The following is a 19,303-nucleotide window of genomic DNA, read 5'->3' as shown; positions in this document are numbered from 1 at the left end:
CTCCTTACAGCAGGGCCTGAGCGACCAGCTGAGCTGCCCTAGCATTGTCAATGTGTGACAGAAGGGCAGGCGCCTCCAGTCTGCGAAGACGCAGAGGAAATGAGACCTACCAAAACGGGGTCAGGACCCATGGCTGTGTCTGTGTGCACTTTGCCCTGCCGCTGCAACCTGCTTTTGATCCAGTGACAGCTGATGGCTGAGGCTCCTTTCTCACAAACAGCAGATAAGAGGGCAGACCTCTTTTTCTGGAGTGAACCACTTCAGGGCCAAAGGGCACCTGGAAGTTTAAAGGCATTTTGGCATCTAACCTGCAGGCTTAAAACAAAATGAAAAAAGCATCAGCTGTGGGGTAGGTGATAATTAATGGGATCAAAGTAGGTGTGGAGAAGGATTTAAGCTATTGTCGCCTCCTGAAGGCGGGGGGGGGGGGGGGGAGCGGATGCCTCATCTGAAGCCTGGGATTTGCTTTGGCTTCAGGGAGGCATTTTCCCCACATCCCCAAAGTAAGTACAGTGGTACCTCTGGTTACGAACTTAATTCATTCCGGAGGTCTGTTCTTAACCTGAAACTATTCTTAAACTGAGGTACCACTTTAGTTAACAGGGCCTCCCGCTGCCACTGCACGATTTCTGTTCTCATCTTGAGATAAAGTTCTCAACCCGAGGTACTACTTCTGGGTTAGCGGAGTTTGTAACCTGAAGTGTTTGTAACCCAAGGTGCTGGTAACCTGAGGTACCACTGTAGTGGCTTCAAAAGAGGGATTTTGCTCAGGAGGTCAGCTGGTGAGGGTTAAATTCCCCCCATTCCATGCTCTTTTTCTCATTAATTATTAGACTCCTACCTGATATGATTAAATGCTTTCTTTATATAAAAAAAATACAGCAGGTCAGATGCAAAGAGGCATTTTATGTCGAGGGTCCTTTGGCCCGCAGAGTGCAGAAGAGGGTAGATCCCAGATGACAAGGACATTCCATGTTAAGAAGAAGAAGAGTTTGGATTTGATATCCCGCCTTTCACTCCCTTTAAGGAGTCTCAAAGCGGCTAACATTCTCCTTTCCCTTCCTCCCCCACAACAAACACTCTGTGAGGTGAGTGGGGCTGAGAGACTTCAAAGAAGTGGGACTGGCCCAAGGTCACCCAGCAGCTGCAGGTGGAGGAGCGGAGACGTGAACCCGGTTCCCCAGATTACGAGACTACCGCTCTTAACCACTACACCACACTGGCTCTCGAGGGAAATGAATTTAGCCCAGCCATGCTAGGGATGCTGATTGACTACTGAAGAGAAGAATATTAATGTTAGAAACAATAAGATGTAACTACAATTCATTCATCCTAGGGACGCGGGTGGTACTGTGGGTTAAACCACAGAGCCTAGGACTTGCCGATCAGAAGGTTGGCAGTTCGAATCCCTGTGACGGGGTGAGCTCCTGTTGCTCGGTCCCTGCTCTTGCCAACCTAGCAGTTTGAAAGCACATCAAAGTGCAAGTAGGTACCGCTCCGGTGGGAAGGTAAATGGCATTTCCATGCACTGCTCTAGTTCGCCAGAAGCGGCATAGTCCTGCTGGCCACATGACCCAGAAGCTGTATGTCGACTTCCTCGGCCAATAAAGCAAAATAAGCACCGCAACCCCAGAGTCGGTCACGACTGGACCTAATTGTCAGGGGTCCCTTTACCTTTACAATTCATTCTTATATGTTGTCTTCCTATGCTGAATTGATTAATCAGTTGGAGACATTGATTTTTTTAAAAAAATTGCTTGATAAAAAAGTGCTCTCAAGTCTTTGACTTTCCCTTTCCCCTTTCTCAGATGTAAGGGGATTCTTCTCCTAGATAGAGCCTGGAGCCCTTGGATTGTACGCTCCCAACTCTTTCCTCTGAAGTTGGATCACCTGACGTCATGGTGATGCCAGGTGCCTGTCAAAATGGTCCACAGGGAGGGAGGTGGCTCAAGATCTGGCCCCTCAGCCAGATCCTTTTCCAAACCCCTTCTATCCACCCCTCCTTGACAGAAAGCCCCATTGAGCACAGAGGGAATTTGTTCTGAGTAAACATGCTTTGGCTTGGACTCTATAAGTCATAGGATTAATACCAGCTGATGCATTTTGAACTGGGTCAGAATGGGTCACAACAGCAGGAGGAGAGGCTTCCCCAGGTACCACTTCCCCCCCCCCCTTGCCCACCGCAGGGGTTGTGAACTTGGCTAAGTGCAGATGCGGACAGGATTCTTCCAGCATCCTGGCAGTTCAGCAAGGGAAACCAGCAGGACAAGCTGAAGCTGCTGAAATTCCCTTTTTGCCTGGCTATTAAAGGTCTTTTATTGCACCTGGTCTTACTACAGGGCAACATGGTTACAGTGAAGTTTTTTTGTTTGTTTTTAAGGGGGACAGTTTTACACGAACCCTCTGGGACAGACTCTTTGTCTCTCTGGCCCAGCTATGTCTGTTTGGACTGGCAGAGGCTTTTGCTATCAGCTGTCACTTGATCCTTTTTAAATAGAGTTGCCAGGAATTGAACCAGGGATTTTTTGAATGCAAAACATCTTGCTCTACTGTTGACCTAAGTTCCTCCCCAGATGAGGCCTCCTTTCTCAGAGATACCACGGGGTTCATAATATGTGGTAGCATCATAACCCCGTTGCAGGTTATTCTGTCCTACTGATGCTGAATAACCCCTAGTTCTCCTTCCATGGGTTTTACCCCTATTTTATCCCTAAAACAGTCTGGTGAGGTAGGTAAGGCTGAGAGAGAGAGTATGACTGGCCCAAGGTCACCCAAATGCGCTCTAGAGCTAAATGAGGATTTGCACCTAAGTCCTTGTCTGGCACACTGACCTTATCCGATGATTCAAGCAGTCATGTTCTGAGTCTTGTGGCTCCTTTAGGGCAAGGGACAGAAACTTTTCCTGGATTTGTTTGGTTATGCTATGACAAATAAATGCCTTTATTTATATAAAAAAAATACTTGTACATCACAATGTCATTTAAAAATTATTTTATAACAGTAAAAATACACACCCTACATTTTAAAATTACAGAGCAGCAGCTAATAACTATTGAAAATGTTTTTCTTAATTGTCTGCAAGAGTCTGACGATAGAAAGGTTTTATGGCAAACATGTAAAGGTTAATGTACAAGGCACCTGCCAAATCTCTCTGGGAAGAGGATTTCACAGGACTGGGCTGATGACATTGAAGGTTTCAGTTTGTCAATTGAGTCTCAATGACCACTGAGGCTCCTAGAGATGATCTCAGTGGTCAAGCTGGGATAGAAGAGATCTAGTAGTCCCTAAGATATCCTAGAGCTCAGGGCTTTGTAGATGTATTAATCTTTAAGTACTGTAAGTCTTGTGATGGTTTCTTTTTTCTTTTTTCTTTCTGTTTTGCTGCAGAATGTCTAATGGAATTAGTTAGTTATTAAATTGACTGCTTGTCCACACTTTTGTGGAAATCAAAAGCAGGGTGGAGGCGGGGTGGGGGGTGGAGAGGAGGAGAGGCCCAGCCCAAGAGAGCAATGCTGCTGAAACAGCCAAGGTTCAGCTGAAAACATAATGTATGAACCCCAGGACAGGACCCAGGAGAAGCTGCCAGCCGTTCCCTGCAAGGAATGTGGGCAGGTACTACCCTGTTCTGCAGTGTGCAAAAGGTGGCCCACACACCGGCCACAGTCCTCTCCTTGAAGAGAGATAAAAGATAAAAGATAAGAAGGGAGAGCCTTGAAGCTGCCCATAAAGAGAACCCAGATGTCAGATTGAGCAGGTCACCTGGAACACAGTCTTCCCCAGCGTGATGGGATGCATGTTATTTCTGTTTAGATTATACACATTATTTCAACGTGTGCATTAAGCCATATAAATTAGCAGATGCAAATTTGATGTAAAATGCTTTTAGCGTCAGGCCTTTGTTTCCCTTTCAGACTTAGCTGCAGGACTGACAGTCTAGTGTTCTCTTACACACACATGCACACACACACACACACACACACACACACACACACACAAACACAGAGTGTGTACACCCCACCTACCTTGGGATCTCCTCTGGCTGCGCATGATTTCCAGCTGTTTGGTTTCTGGGGCAAGATGTTGCCCTGGCTTCCATTACAAAAGGGGATAGTACTTCACAGGCCTTGCAGAACTATTCACTTAACAAAAGGAAGGGTTTGATCATTTTAGTTGTCCTTTTCTGCAGGTCCCAGTCTGGAGGCAGGGAAGACCCTGAGGACATTCAGCCACAAGGCAGTCCAGTTGGGTGGCATCAACAAACAGAAGAAGAAAAGAGGTCACAGATTTGTCTGAAATGTGTATATGCTAATTGCAAATTGGGAAATAATTAACAGGAAAAAAATTTCACCCATATGTGCCTGATCCAGGTGCTGTCTTCTTGTGTTGTGCTGTCCAGGTGTTGGCTTCTTTATCTTTAATGTGGAGCACGTAGCCTTTCAAACAGAGGATATTTCCAAAGAGAGAGCTGTCTTCTGAAACCCCTTCCGAGAGAGGACTGTGAGGAGGACACAGGGCCTCCCCAAACACCAACCAAGGCTTGGTTGGTGGGTTGGTTGGGGTGTGTGTGTGTGTGTGTGTGTGTGTGTGTGTGTGTGTGTATCGCCCTTCATCTGTAGATCTCAGGGCGCACATAAAAATACAATATATCTCAGCACATAAAAAAACAACAAAATGCATAAAACAAGAACAAAAAAACTGTACAAACCAATATCCCCTCCCACAACCACATCTAAAAGTGTTTTAAGATGTTAATCAGCTCAAGACCTGATGGAAAGAGAATGTGTTCGCCTGATACCTAAAGGTGTACAATGAAGGCTCCAGGCAAACCGCCCTGGGGAGAGCAGTCCTCCAATGGGAGGCACACAAAGAAGGGCCTCAGAAGATTATCTTGGGGTCCGGGTAGGCTTGGCAATGAGATAGGCTTTTCCTCTGGGATCTTGGGCAGACAGGTACCATGTGAGGCATTCCTTCAGATACTGGGACACCTGGCGTCTGCATCCAGAGGCAGCAGCTGCATCTGAGCTAAAAGACTGAGGATGGTGCAAAAGTTGTTGTTAGCAGCTATATTTTTACAGATGTCTACTGAGAAGGTCCATAAAAAGCAACTGTTCCAAAAAGGAATGATTGTGAAAATAAGAAATAGTTTGGGGGGCAAAAATTTTGCCTTGCTCAGGGCACCATATTACCAAAGTCCACCTCTTACTGGAGCCCTTTTGGGGTGATGGCAGCAGAGAGACGGGCAATACTGCTTCTGGGAAACACCGTTTAGCAAGATGAGCACCACACCCCATAGTGGCCTTTGACTGGACTTAAGCGTCCAGGGATCATTTACCTTTTTTAAAAAAAACTACTTATGGAATGCTCTGCTAGGAAAGCTGCTGCATGCAGGTGGGGGTTCCAAAATCCCACAGTCATTTCCAAAGATTTGGCAACAGCTCCGCTTACAAATCTGGCACCTTTCCTTCCAGGCGAATGAGCCTGGCAAACTCTAATATGGAGCCAGAGCTGACAATAAGGCCTGGCATTCCCAGGAACAGGATTGTTAGATCCCGTGGGTTGATGGGTTTCTGCAGAAGCTATCGCCTGTCATTTCTGCCACAGATTTAGAAAACGCCCTTGGCTGTTTTTTGCTTCAGCGAAAACAAGTTGAGAGTGTGCTGAAGAGCAGATTTGGAGAGGATCAAGTTAGACGTCCTTTTCAACCAGCTGTTTGTGGTTGCTCCTTGCTCTATCATTTATTTTAAAAAAAGAACTTGCAAAGCTGCAATTCTGGCTTTGCTTAGGCAGCAGGTTTCAGATCGTTAGCAACAAGGGCCCTGGAGATGCACTGGCTTCACAGACAACAATTTCAGAACAAATTTACCTTTCTCAGTACGTGTCAGATTAATGAATGCCGTTGACTTGTTTCTTGCTGCCGAGCAAAGGAGAGTGGCTGTTTGTCACAGGGAGACGCAGGGCTGCTGGAAGGCAAAAATCCGTTTCAGAAATAAAAATGCAAAAGACGATTTGAAAGCAGAATCAAATCCTTCTCGCAAGAGCTGAATGATCTTGTGTGTGTGTTTAGATTGGCTTCTATTGGGCAGAGAAAAGAAAGTCTTTTAATCAAGGATACTTACAAGGATACTACAAAATAAAATGAATTATTATGAATGGCATCATTCAGATGTATGAGAGACCAGCAAGCATTCAGTGTGTTTCTGTGGCACAAGGGTCAGATGAACAGCACATTAAGAGTTTCAGTGCTGAGTTCCTACCTGTAGCTGAAAACCCAAAGAGATAAAGTTTGAGTTGCAGCAAGACTGATGGGACCAGAATTGAAGTGAAGCCCTTGAGCACAGTCAGAGCGGTCCTCCGGGGGCAGAGTCAAGTCAGCTGAGGAGTCCTTCAAAGGAAGGCTGGAACAAGGATGGAGGCAGGCAGATGAGGGAGATGGCAAACAACTACAGAGCATGTGGGAAGGGAGAAAGAGGAGGAACCAAAACAAGCCAAGCCAAAGTCTGGCTGTGGCTGAAGCAAAGGGAAAACTGGACTTGAACCCTTTATAACCAAGCCAAGTTGTGAGGGATCAGTGGAGTTGCCTGGGGCAAGGGGGCCACCCCAGGAACTGGGAGGATAATACCCATCCTTTACTCTGCAGCCTTAAGTAGGTCATCAGAAGATGCATCAGTTCATAGACCAGGGGGGGCTCAAAGATCACGTTCCAGCTGAGTAGATTTTATCCCTGGAGATAAAATCCACATGGATATGTCTAGAAGCAGCCACTTTTCTTCTTGTGGCCTCCCCACCCACCCCAGAACAAGACTGGTGCCAGGGATGAGGCACAAAGTGCCGTACACTGGAAGACCCTCCTGGGGGCTGTTGGTGGTGGGATCTGCAGCAGCATCCCATTTGGCTGGGGGGCTTTAAGCCGCCTGCCAGTTTCATGGCTCCCAATGCCTTTGACATAGCATTGCTTCAAGGTGGTGTTCTTTTAATGATGGTGGCTATTCTTTTAATGTTCCACAATGCTCTGGAGCGATTCTACATCAAGGGCATTGTAGGGAATTAAAATGGCAGGTGGCTTATAGACCCAGCCTCCCGGTGCCAGCTGCGGATGCAGCCATGGCTTGGAAGCCCCGGCAGCTGCCCAAAGGGTGCTGACTCTGCTCCTTTTGCTGCCTGTTCTCTCCACAGCTGAGCACATCTAAAGCACATCTCCCTACTCACATGATCTTGGGAATGGTAGTTTGTTAAGGGTTCTGGAAAGTTTGGCTCTGGGAGGGGTAAGCTGCAGCTCCCAGGATTCTTGGGAAGGGGAAAATGTGCTTTAAATGCATGGTGTGAACATCCCAGGGCCCAGCTAGGAGAAATAGAAGCATCGAGGGAAAGAGGCAAGCAGCTGGTGGAGGGAGAGTTGCATGCCCCCCTGTGAGCAGTGATAATGTTGCTTTTTCACACAAGCTGCAACAGCTAGGCAACCACAAACGGCCTAGACTGCTTATACTCATAGTTAGAGCAGCTTGTGGCTAAGGTGCTCGTTAATAGGACAGCTTGTGGCTGGAATATGATTTATTCATAGGCCTCAGTAGATACGAAAGTCGCTTACGCTTCTAACACCCCCTTTGCTCTTTTACATGGATTTGCAGGGGCTTCTTTGCCTTGCGTTACCCGCAGACATGCTTTGGGCCTAAGCAAAGAAGGGGTCTGGCTCTTTCCACCATGGGGGCCAGCGCTGCAGATTTGCCTGGAGGGCTGTTCTGCAGGAGACAACTTTGAAGGCGGTGAGTGGCGTCCGCAGCTGAGCCGAGCCAAGTGAGCATCTCAGTGTCCCATCATGCATTTGGGGAGGGAGGGAGACATATTTATGCTTTAGCCCTCTGGCCACCGGATGCAACACACGGCCTGTTGTTTTTCTTTTACAGACATTAAGCAGAAAGGCACGCTAAATGACTTTTTAGGGCTCTGCAGGCGTCCAACACTAAAGCTGATAGAGAGGGGGAGGGAAAGGCGGCTTTTGCAGACATAATTCTTGCAAAAGCGAAAAGGCATGTGGAGTCTGGTGCCTCATATTGTTTCTTTTCTCCCTCCCAACAAAATGGGAAGCCTCCACCCCACTGGATCTCAGCCATGGCCTGAGTGGTTTGAAGCTATGTGGGTCGAAGGGAGCCTGTTTGGGGAGGGCCATATCCACCTAATTTTTGTTTGACAATTGACAATAGCAAATGGAGCCAGAGAAAATGAGCTCTCAATTGAAAAGAACTGTTCCGCATGTTACAATTTCACAAACACCTCAAGGTGACTGCTGAGTCTCCACACAAAGCCATGGATCATGGGCTTCTTCATTTGAGCTGTCCAACACGGGCTTAATGGATGCAGTTACACCCACACCATCCATCCAAGAATGATGGGAAGCAAAGTTTGTTAGGAATGCCAGGAACTGTAGTTCTGTGAGGAGTAAATTGCATTTCCCAGTCTCCAGTCTCCAAGGAAGGCGGCAGGAGCAGGAGCAAGCGCTGCATTCCTTGGAGGCTGGATCTGCTGACCCTGCGGATCCTGCTGCCTGAGGCAGCCGCCTCACTTTGCTTCCTGGGTGGCTTGGCCCCTTGATTCTCCTGACTGCACCAAATGGCTCTGAATTCCTTGCCACACAAGCCAGCTACAAAGGAAACAAACAAACAAACAAACTGAAGGCTGCTTGCAGTGAGCTGTTTAGCCCTGAACCTTGAACAATGGCAAAGGGCTTGTTGCCGGAAGCATTTGTTTGGATATAGTCATAAAAGGACTGAGGATTATCTTGCCCAAGGCTGATATATCAAAGATGGAGAGGAGGAGGAAGAATCTGTGTGCAAACTGCAGTATTCTCCTCCCCTGGTCTTGGAAATGCCCAATTTGTTGTACATGGCGCGTAATCCAGATGGACTTTGGGTGCTTCCATTCCATCATAATGCTCCCGATACATTATTTTCTGTTGTGTTGCCATTGATTTTGTTCCACTTCACCCCACACTTCCTGATTCAGTGCTGTTCCCTTTGCCCTCTCACAAACTCTGTCTCCACAGTCATTCTTGAAAAGGCTAGAGCTGAGTGATGCAGGATTGGTATGTGGTCTCTGACCAAGTTCTTCTTTTTAATCTGACTTTCAAGTTTTGTGGAAATCCATATTGTGATGATTCATGCAGCATTGATCCTGGATCTTCTGTTCTGCCTCAAATGTCAAGAAGTACCAAAACCTCCCGGTTGCTCCAAATAACCCAGCTGCAGCAGCTACTACTGCCAGCTAGAGCCATTCTTTGCACAAAACCAAGAACTTGCTGACTTGCCTGCCCCCCCCCCAAGCCACAGACCCAGAGCATGATGTTTGCTCAGAGGAGTTTGAGATGCTGCTTTCCCCACCAAAGTGTAAATAAATGTTCCCTTCATATGCACCATTATTAAAGGTACAGGAGCCCTCTTCTCTAATAATAATAATAAAAATAAAAATAAATTTATTTATAATTGTATTTTATTTATACTGCTTATGGCTCCTGTATTGCAGGAATGGGGAAATCTGTGATCCTCCATCTGTTGCCTGACCAAAGGCTCCCCACCTCTGCCTCTGGGGCTACAGCTTCTTTCTTTGGGAAGCGAACCCTATCTGATACTTTAAAGAGGGACCTGAGGATGCTGTCCCTCTAAGCAAGTGAAGAGTACCCAAATATCGGGGGTCGGCGGTTGGCTGTGGCCGCATTGCCCCTGGCTTCTGTATCTTTTAAGTTGTGCAGTGACTGCAGTCTTTTAAAAATACAGTTAAAATTGGCATTTTCCACACTGCTACAGCAGGGGAAGAAACCAGATGACATTTTTTCCCCTCGCAGCCAAGTTTGATTCAGGAAAAACTCAGAATGGATATTTATTTGACCTGGCTCCCTAGAAACACACAGCAAGGTTGGGAGGAGGCAGACTGCCCCAAACACGAATCCAAATATTAAAAGGCGCCTACTTCCACATGTGCGCACTGTGGCCAAAAACTTAACACCTCCACCACCCAATCAGAGAGATGGGGGAATGACCAGTGCAAAACGAGAACATTTCCCTCTGAAAGGAAGGGGTGGGCGGGCACACCTTGAACAACTAGAAGTTTGTTATAAAATCAAGCAAAGTTATGTTACGACTCTTGCAATGCAATAATTCATTTAAATGCTTATCCAACACTTCCTCTCTCACACACACATACCCACTTTCCTTCAGGGAAAACTGCTCTTTAACAGTTAGAGAAAACACCCTGGATTGCCACATGTTCCCAGAGGAGCCCTCAGTTAAGCTGCTATAGGACTACTTCCCGAGAGGCCTAACTCCTCATCCAGCAGCTTTAATTTGCCAAAAAGTTGTGAGGGTAACTTCACCATGCCTCTCCTCTAAGGTAGGCCATAGTTTTACTTTCAGGAGTGTCAGGTGAGTGGGGGAAGAATGCTTCACAAGTATGTGTGCCCCAGTATGGAAGAGTTTACAGCCTTGAAATAATGGAGTTAAAATGAAAAAGCAAACCCTGTACATTAATCTAACTTTCTTAATCAGGGAGTGCAGGCACATAAGCCCAAACAAAGCATGATGTGTGAGATGAACATGTTTTTCTTGTACAAAAAACAGCCCATTTTGGATTTAGGACCCACCCTGGTGCAAAGCAGTATTTAGCCTTTCTCTGGCACCAATTCCTCAAGGCACCTCACCTCAAGCTGCAATTGACCACCGAGGAGAAATGATACAGGCACTTCCTTGCTGAACTGACTATACAAATGGGCAGGGGAAGAAGAAAGGGCATTCCCCGAAGATAAAGTTGCTTCTCCATGTCTTTCCTTCAAGTGTCTAAGAAACATACCAGGAGGACCTCATATGATCCTGATCCATGCCCTTCCCTTCTGGTGCCTTTAACCCTGGGCTGCACATCAGTAGGAACTGCCAGTCAAACAGTCTTAAATTTTGTCTTAAGGTTGGTTGGAGGGGCCCAAACAGCTGCTCTCCTCTCCCCACCCCTGAACTGGCACTCAAGGCAACGGTGTCCTTTGCCCTGTTGGTGGCTGAGGCTCAACCAGGGTTAACCATGATAAATTCAGGTATTAACATTACATACAGGTTTAGCAGACAATTTAAGAGATTGGGAGTCTAAGCAATCATAGATCTCTTCTACTTCCCCCTTTTAATATTATATATAACTGCTAGGAAGGAATTTGTAACATTATATTGATCCATCGTGAAGCCAGTTAAGTGTGAAACATGGAGATGGCCTGGGAGACACCCTGACAGAATGGAAAATATATGTACACACCCCACCCTCTGACTTTAGAGTTCTTGTGAGTCTGGGGCAGCTCCAGTTCAAGAAATAATTTTTAAGTCTACAGCCCTCTCTCCGGTGGTAAATGTGTGGTGGTCAACATAACAAAGTTTGTTCAAAGTTGAAGGAAATCCATGCTATCTTGGCCAAGACATTGAGGGGAGCAACCAATGCCCCAATATTTACTACTTGTTGATTTACATTTCTAGCCTGCTATATCCTTCAGGAAATGTGAGATAATAAGACCATTTGTTTCAGCACATTCACAGTATCATTATGCTCAACAGACAGTACCACACTTCTAAAAGATGAAGAAGCGATGGCATTGCACTGGAAAGAACATTACCAGCATACCATACCAGCCTAAGTGGCCCAGAGTGCCTTCCTTCAGCTTTGGCTGGTGGCCCAGCTACACCCCTATCTGGACAGGGATAGCCTAACTACTGTTGTCAGGCACGTCTTTAGCATATACACCACCAGGGTGCAAAGATCCTCCCAGTGCCCCCAAATTTAGTTGTGAGTGCCGTTGTTGAGTCTGACAAGCACCACCGTTGTGAATGACAAGCACCACCACTGGAGCAGCACGTCTTTGGTAAAAGAGTGCACAAAGTCGAAAGTCCTTTAGTGAAACAGTAGGTATACATTTTGGTAATACCTAGGTATATACAGTATGTATTTTTTCTAGCTTGATCAAAATTATTTATTATTTCATAACAGGTAGATAGTTAAGAGTTTAGGTGGCTTCAGTGGCGGGCGCCTGGCACCCCCCAGAATTTGGCACCTGGGTGCCCCGCACCCCCAGGTAAAAACGGCCCTGACTGTTGTCTATGCTCTGGTAACCTCAAGGTTAGATTTACTGCAATGGTTCTACGTAGGGCTGTCTCTGAAGATGGTTCGGAAACTTCAGTTAGTGCAGAATTCACTGGCCAGGTTGCTCACTGGAGCAAGATGGTTTGAGCACATTTCACCAATCCTGGTCTGACTGCACTGGCTACTGATCAGTTTCCGGGCCCAATTCAAAGTGCTGGTTTTGACCCATGAAGCCTCAAATGGCTCAGGACCACAATACCTCAAGGATCGCCTCTTTCCATATGAACCTACCTGGACCCTGAGAGCATCTTCTGAGGCCTTTTGTCATGTGCCTCCTCCTCAAGAGGTCCAGAGGGTGGCAACACGAGAATGGGCCTTCTCTGCAGTGGCTCCCCATCTGTGGAATGCTCTCCCCAGGGAAGTTCATTTTTGGGGGGAGGGTTATTAGGTTGTTGTTTTTATTTTGATTATGTATTTTGTGGTTTTATATTTAGATTTTATTCTGTGAACTGCCCTGAGACCTCCGGGTATAGGGTGGTATATAAATTCAATCAATCATCATCATCTCCTTAATCGCAACTCCCCTGTAGCTGCTGAGGTCCTCTCACAAATCCTGCAAAAACAAATGATAGATGGCCCTGCAATATCTCCAAATCTGGGAGAGCTATGTACAGCTATTAACGAAATGAAAAACAACAAAGCCAGTGGACCTGATGGGATACCTGCCAGTTTTCAAAGTGGGCCAGATTAAATTTACACAACCACTTCACAAGCTCATCAAAAAAATCTGGGAGAGAGAGGAGATTCCGGCAGACTTTATGGATGCCAGAGTTATCAATCTTTTTTTTAAAAAAGGTGATAGAACTGCAGAAATTATTGAGACATCTCTTTATTAGCTGCAGCCTGCAAACCTCTTGCAAGGATCTTAGCAAACTGTCTCTTAACAATATCTGGGGCGACCTTTCCTAAATCCCAAAATGGTTTTAGACCTTCTAGGACAGGCATCCCCAACCTGCGCCCCTCCAGATGTTTTGGTCTACAACTCCCATGATTCCTAGCTAACAGGACCAGTGGTGATTGGTAGTCCAAAAATCTGGAGGGCCAAAGGTTGGGGATGCCTGTTCTAGGGGGCAGTGGGCATGATATTCACTGCTCGACAGCTTCAAGAAAAATGCAGGTAGCAAAACCAATCCCTGTATATGGCGTTTATTGACCTTACTAAGGCCTTCGACACTGTAAATCGTAATGCCCTGTGGACTGTTCTTCTGAAAATCGACTGCCCAGATATATTTGTGAACACCCTTTGGCTCCTCCATGATAACATGACAGCAACTATTGCGGATAACACTTGCTCTCAAAGTGAACCATTCACAGTGGAATTGGGCATTAAACCAGGATGTGTTATCGCTCTTCATTGCCATGATCCTACACATTGTCGAAGCGAAACTTTCCACCAGGGTAGAAATCATATATCAAACAGATGGAAAGTTCTTTAATCTGAGTAGGCTGAAAGCAAAGAGTAAAGTTACTGTAACTTCTGTCATAGAGCTTCAATATGCTGATGACAACATAGTGTGTGCACACTCAGAGGATGACCTCCAAACCATCCTAAATATCTTCACAGAAGCTTACAAAAAGCTTGGCTTGTTGCTCAAAATCTAAAAAACCAAAGTGCTGCACCAACAAGCACAAAACAACCCTTCCGCAGCACCACAGATCCAACTCAATGGTGTAACTTTGGAAAGTGTCAATCACTTCTCCTAACTGGGCAGTTATCCTTCTACAAGGACTGACATTGATGCTGAAATCCAGCATCGCCTGAGCTCTGTGAGCGCAGCTATCTCCTGACTGAAATGCAGAGCATTTGAGTAGTGGGACATTTGCAGGGAAACCAAAGCTATTGTACTACCAAGCTTACTGTATGCTTGTCAAACACGGACCACTTATAAATGCCATCTCTAACTCCTTGAAAGATTTCATCAATGGTGTCTCCAAAAAAATTTACACATCACTTGGAAAGACAGGCGAACTAAGATCAGCAGTGTTGAAGCAACGCTGGCCTGTGAGCCTTTATCGAAGGTGTCATGGGCTTTGAAGAAGCGTGAACTCAGGGCAAAAGGGAGAAATGTGTTAAGAGGAAGGCACTCTTGGCAAACCCTCATCCTGATCAACTCCCACCTGGAAACCTGTGTCTCCACTGTGGAAGGACGTGTGGATCCAGAACTGGCCTCCACAGTCACTTACGGACTCACTGTTAAAACCGTGTTCATGGAAGACCATCTTAGTCGTCTAGAAGTGATCTCCAGAGAAGAAAATGATGTTTGCATTAACTGATAAATATGTCTAACGCTAGCTATGCGTAGATGTGTAGCTAGCTGTGGCACCATTGCACCCTGACTGCATGTGGATTTAGACTGAAGATGCAGGACGGGGGGCGGGGCGAAATGGCTGTTTTGAGATCTGCCTTGAGACTGGCATGACTTCAGCCCAAGGTTGCTTCCTGCCACTTTGTGAGCTACTCACAAGCCACCTCCTTTCTTCTCCTGCCTCCTGTTACCAGAATCCAGTGCCCCGTTTCTATTCCCAGTTACCACCACCTGCAGCTACACGATTACGCCTTGAGAAAGATCCATCCCGTCTCTTTTCCTCTCCCTGCCCCCCCTTCTTTCGTTCATTGCCGCCGGTTTCAGATAAAGGCATCTGCCTGCCCCCTTTTCATCGCGTCGCCTACAGGCAAGATTGAAAGGGATCAGCTGTCCCACTTCAACATCCTTGCTCCACAGCGCCCCTAGTGGCTGGCTTAGTGTAACTGCAGCTATGGAACGTTCTGCAAGACTAAGAGCGACAAAGTAGCGAACTCTTGAAACCAGAGCTTTCACTAGGAACTGCTCAGCTAAGAAAATGTCGCATCTCTCTTCGAAAAATTATTTTTCTTCCTGTAACCTTGTGTAAAATCGCTTGTAAAGGTATGATTTTGTTCCTAAACTGTAGACCAAGTGTGTTACGCCTTGCATCGTGGGAATCCTAATGCCATCCATAATCCCTAAAGTCACGCAGGCAGACTCTCCAGGGGAAATCCCACCTTTAAGGGCTCTTATTACTGTACCAGGGGCTTTTGCATAATGGGGACCTCTGGGTGCTGTATTGTTGCCTTAATGGGTCACAGGAAAAACCTGTTTCTAGCCCAAACTCCAGAATGTAGCTTCTCCGCCTGGAGGTGTGATGCATCTGTGACACTGACCCCATGGGACTTGGATGTTTGGGAAAGAAAAAGACTTAATTTTTTCTCCTCAATGTAAAGTTATTTAAAAAATGCACACTTTCTCCAACTTTGGTTGACCAATAAACTGACCAAAGGCTTAATAGCCCGTTTTGCAGTGCATTACACCTGGTTGTCTCTTCTTGTTTCTTCTCCACTCTGACCGAGGAACCTAGCATCCAGCCGGGAGTCACTTCAGGTGCTCTCTGGCAACACTAGTGACAATTGCTTCACTTGTGGCAAATTTCCCATTCTGCTAGCATTACATTCTGTGTCAGAAATGGCATGTCTGCCCACTCCTTCACTGCCCACTTCTGCCATCCACAGAGGTCACACAGAGAGCCAGTGTGGTGTAGTGGTTAAGAGCGGTAGTCTCGTAATCTGGGGAACCGGGTTTGCATCTCCGCTCCTCCACCTGCAGCTGCTGGGTGACCTTGGGCCAGTCACACTTCTCTGAAGTCTCTCAGCCCCACTCACCTCACAGAGTGTTTGTTGTGGGGGAGGAAGGGAAAGGAGAATGTTAGCCGCTTTGAGACTCCTTAAAGGGAGTGAAAGGCGGGATATCAAATCCAAACTCTTCCTCTTCTTCTTCTTCACCTGCTGTGGTGAGAGGACTCAAAGCAGGCAAGGAGGGGGGCTTACTACACTCCCCTTTCCTTTGCTCTTTCCAGGCACTGTCCACACTTTAAAGCTCTATGTCTGAGTGGTCTTTTTTCTTTTTGGTCTGGAGCTCTGCCCACCAAAACCCACTCTTTAAAGTTCAATCAGAGCAAATGGAAATCCACAGAAAACCTGACTTGATGTTTGCTTCAACTGAGCGTGAAAGAGTGGGTTTTTGCAGGCAAAGCTGGGAGGGAAGAGAGAGAGAGTGAAAGAACCACCATGCTGGGACATTGAGCTTTTAAGCATGGACTTGTGCCTGGAAAGAGAGGAGCGAAAGGTAAGTGTGTCTGAGCCCTAAGCATGGAGGACAGAACTGGGGAAGAAATGGTGGGAGGAGTCGTAGTCACCTTGTTGTCTCCTACTCCATGGATGGCAGAAACATGCAGTACATGCAACCTCCTGCAAGGAACTGAACAAAGGAATTCCATCATCTATGAAGCAGCCAAAGCTGCACAGAGAACCTAAATATAGATGAGCGTGATCAGGCTGATGTTGAAACATCCTAGCAGCACCTTCTCCACCCACCTCTGCAGCAGGCAGCCTCCCAAGGACAGTAGCTGTCCTGCCTCCATGTGTCCTCTGCCAGTCACGCTTCCCTCCTCACTTATAGCATTACAACCTACCTTTGCCCTAAACACTGCAATTCTAGGCAGGCACAGAAGAAGAAAAGGCACAGAAAATGACACTGCAAAGCTTTGCTTCCTGAGAATCTGTTCTCTTTTGTAAAAAAAAAAAGAAAGAACAAAAACAGTTTGTAGCTCTGAAGACTGCAAAGATGTGTTTGAATTTTTTGGGCAATACCCCCTGAAAGCTCAGAAGCAAGAGAGGTAGCTGTTACAAGATTTCCAAAGCTCAGGCAGTGGGGCTCCACTGCCCCCTCGGTATGAACAGCAGCAGTAGAATAAATAATGCACAAAAGTAAGAAATAAAAATAATAGAAGTATGCAAAGTAAGAGAAGTTATGAAACTTTGCTTAATTTGCAAAATTTATATAGGTCACAGAACTCACCTTTCTCAATATTTTGGTATCTTTAAACCTGCCGAATATAGCCCTGCATGTGGCAGTCTGGTCTGGTTGAGCCCCCCATCATGTAGTCTCGGCGTAATGTCATCACCTTTTCAAACCATACCCAGCCCAGGTGGAAAAACCACCCCTGAACCACTCTGGAGTTTACTTGAACAGTCATGCCCTGCCCCCAAACACCCCAAATGTGTTTTATCCCCAACACGACCCCTGGAAAAACAGCCACCCCATGCTGGCAAACGACTCCCCGGGACCTCAAGCAACATCCTGCTATGCCTTAGGCTCTGCCCTTGACTCTTCTTCTCATCAAATGCTCCTGGCTGCCCCCTGGAAGTCACCCTTCAGCATCAGCCCCATTTCGAGAGACTGCACCAATGGCTTTGTAGCTTACAGCAACCCAGCAGCTCCGCACTGGCTCCTCGCCTCCATTGCAAAGGCATTGCAAAGCAAGAAATGCAACAGTTAAATCTGGAGGGGGCATCATCCCTACTAGGTTTCTGTGAGATACACCCAGGGCTGTTTCTTCCCTAGTTCTCAAGTGTACTCTTAGGTGAATAGCAGTTTTTCCTGCTTTTGCAAAGTTAGGGTCTAGTTATTCCAAATTGTTCCTGGAACTGGAATTCAAGCCCTTTGTCTGGTTTGCTTCCTAAAAAATTAAAACAAAAATATTTAAGGCTCAAGCTCAAGATTCAGTCCTGCTTCCTCCCAATGCATCCACAGGCTCTCCCTCCAGTGGGTTTTCCAGCCCTGCAGGACAGCAGTCTTGGCTCCCATTCTGAGTCTGGAACTTGGAAACAATCGTGGCAGTCTCCGGAGTGATCTCAAAGTGCTTGTGCTGCCCTCGAGTGTCTGGCGAGTTGCTGCGGCTGTTTGTACCTTGCTCCAGGAGACGGCTTCCTGCCTCTGAGCCAGCCATGGTAGCAGCCAGCAGGGGCAGACTGGACACTATGGGGGTGACAGTGCGAGGGTGCTTCACAGGCATCCGGCTGAAGCGCCCCCTGGTCTGTGGGCTGACATTGGCAGCTTCAGGGTCAAGTATAGCGTCATTCTGTTTGGTGCCATCACTGCTGTTCAACTCTGAGTGAGGAGAAGAGACATTATGGAGAATTAGGGAAGCAGACAACCTATTGAATGTATCATCCCAGGAAGCAACAAATCTTAACTTGAAAGATGTCCCAAATCTAAGGATTTAGATATCTTATGGCTAAAAATAAAGGAGGAATTCAAACAGAGTGAAATACATATGGAGAAAAAGCTAGGAGAGATGCATGAGTTGATAGACAAGAAAATAGAGGGAGTAGTAGGAGAACTGTCTAGTAAAATTAAAGACGTAACAGTTCAATCAAAGACTATGGAAGAAACAAACAAAAATATACAAAAAGAAATGAAAGAACAAAGGAAGGAGACAGGATAAAAGATGAAATAGGAGAACTGAATAGAAATAAAGATCAAGTTCTGGATAATTTAGCGATGATTGAAATGAAACAGAAACAGCTAAACCTAAAGTTTAGAGGAGTAGAAGAAGCAAATGAGAACATTAAAGAAAAAATGACTAAAGAACTAGCGAAATGGTTGGAATTGAAAGAAGAAGAGGTCGCATATACGATGGAAAATGCTTTTAGAATAAAAATGAGGTCTAAACAAGTAAAATCAAAAAAAGTTCCAGGAGACTGTTTAGTCATATTCAATTCGATAGAGATGAAAAATACAATATTAAGAACAAGCTATCAAAAGAAATTAATAATTGAAGGCAGACCAATTATCATTTTTAAAGAAATACCAACCAGACTCCTACGCAAAAGAGAAGGTTACAAACAGCTAGTAAGTGTTCTGAAAAAAAAGGCATACAACATAGATGGGAGTTCCCAGAAGGGATCTCCTTCTTCTATAAAGATAAAAGATTCAGGATTACCGAGACCCAAGAAGTGAAGAAATTTCTGTGGAGATATGAGAAAGATCTTGGAAAAGTAGAGGAGAGATATGGAGGAAGAAATGGAGATGTATGATCAGAAGGGACCATCTGATCAAAGGCATACAGGTCGGAGCCAAACAGTACAAATTGAAAGCTTTCGAAGATGACCTAGTATTGACATTACAGGAGCCAGAATCTAGTACTAAAAGGGTATTGGATCTGATTCAAGAATTTGGTCAAGTGGCAGGATTTAAGCTGAACAAGTTAAAATTAAGGTTCTTGAGAAAAATTTAACACTGATCGAGAAAGAGAGGTTTCAGAAGGAGACAGGTTTAACATTGGTTAAGAA

The 19,303-nt window shown here is 45.9% G+C and overlaps 1 protein-coding gene across 4 annotated transcripts in view; it reads right to left on the bottom strand.

Moving 5' to 3' along the window:
- Positions 1-16,712: 16,712 nt before the first annotated feature.
- Positions 16,713-19,303, bottom strand: part of GMIP (GEM interacting protein) — a 79,904-nt gene continuing 77,313 nt past the window's right edge. For all 4 annotated transcript variants that reach the window (XM_083729173.1, XM_083729175.1, XM_083729174.1 and 1 more), the window contains exon 21: positions 16,713-18,119. In XM_083729173.1, the coding sequence (XP_083585299.1) occupies positions 17,725-18,119 (395 nt within the window). In that variant the 3' untranslated portion in view covers positions 16,713-17,724. The remainder of the gene's footprint in view (positions 18,120-19,303) is intronic.

Source organism: Podarcis gaigeae, assembly GCF_964106915.1.
Source record: "Podarcis gaigeae genome assembly, chromosome: 2".
Lineage (NCBI taxonomy): Eukaryota > Metazoa > Chordata > Lepidosauria > Squamata > Lacertidae > Podarcis > Podarcis gaigeae.
Note: the sequence above shows the minus strand (reverse complement) of the source record. Positions and strands in the feature narration are given on the sequence as shown.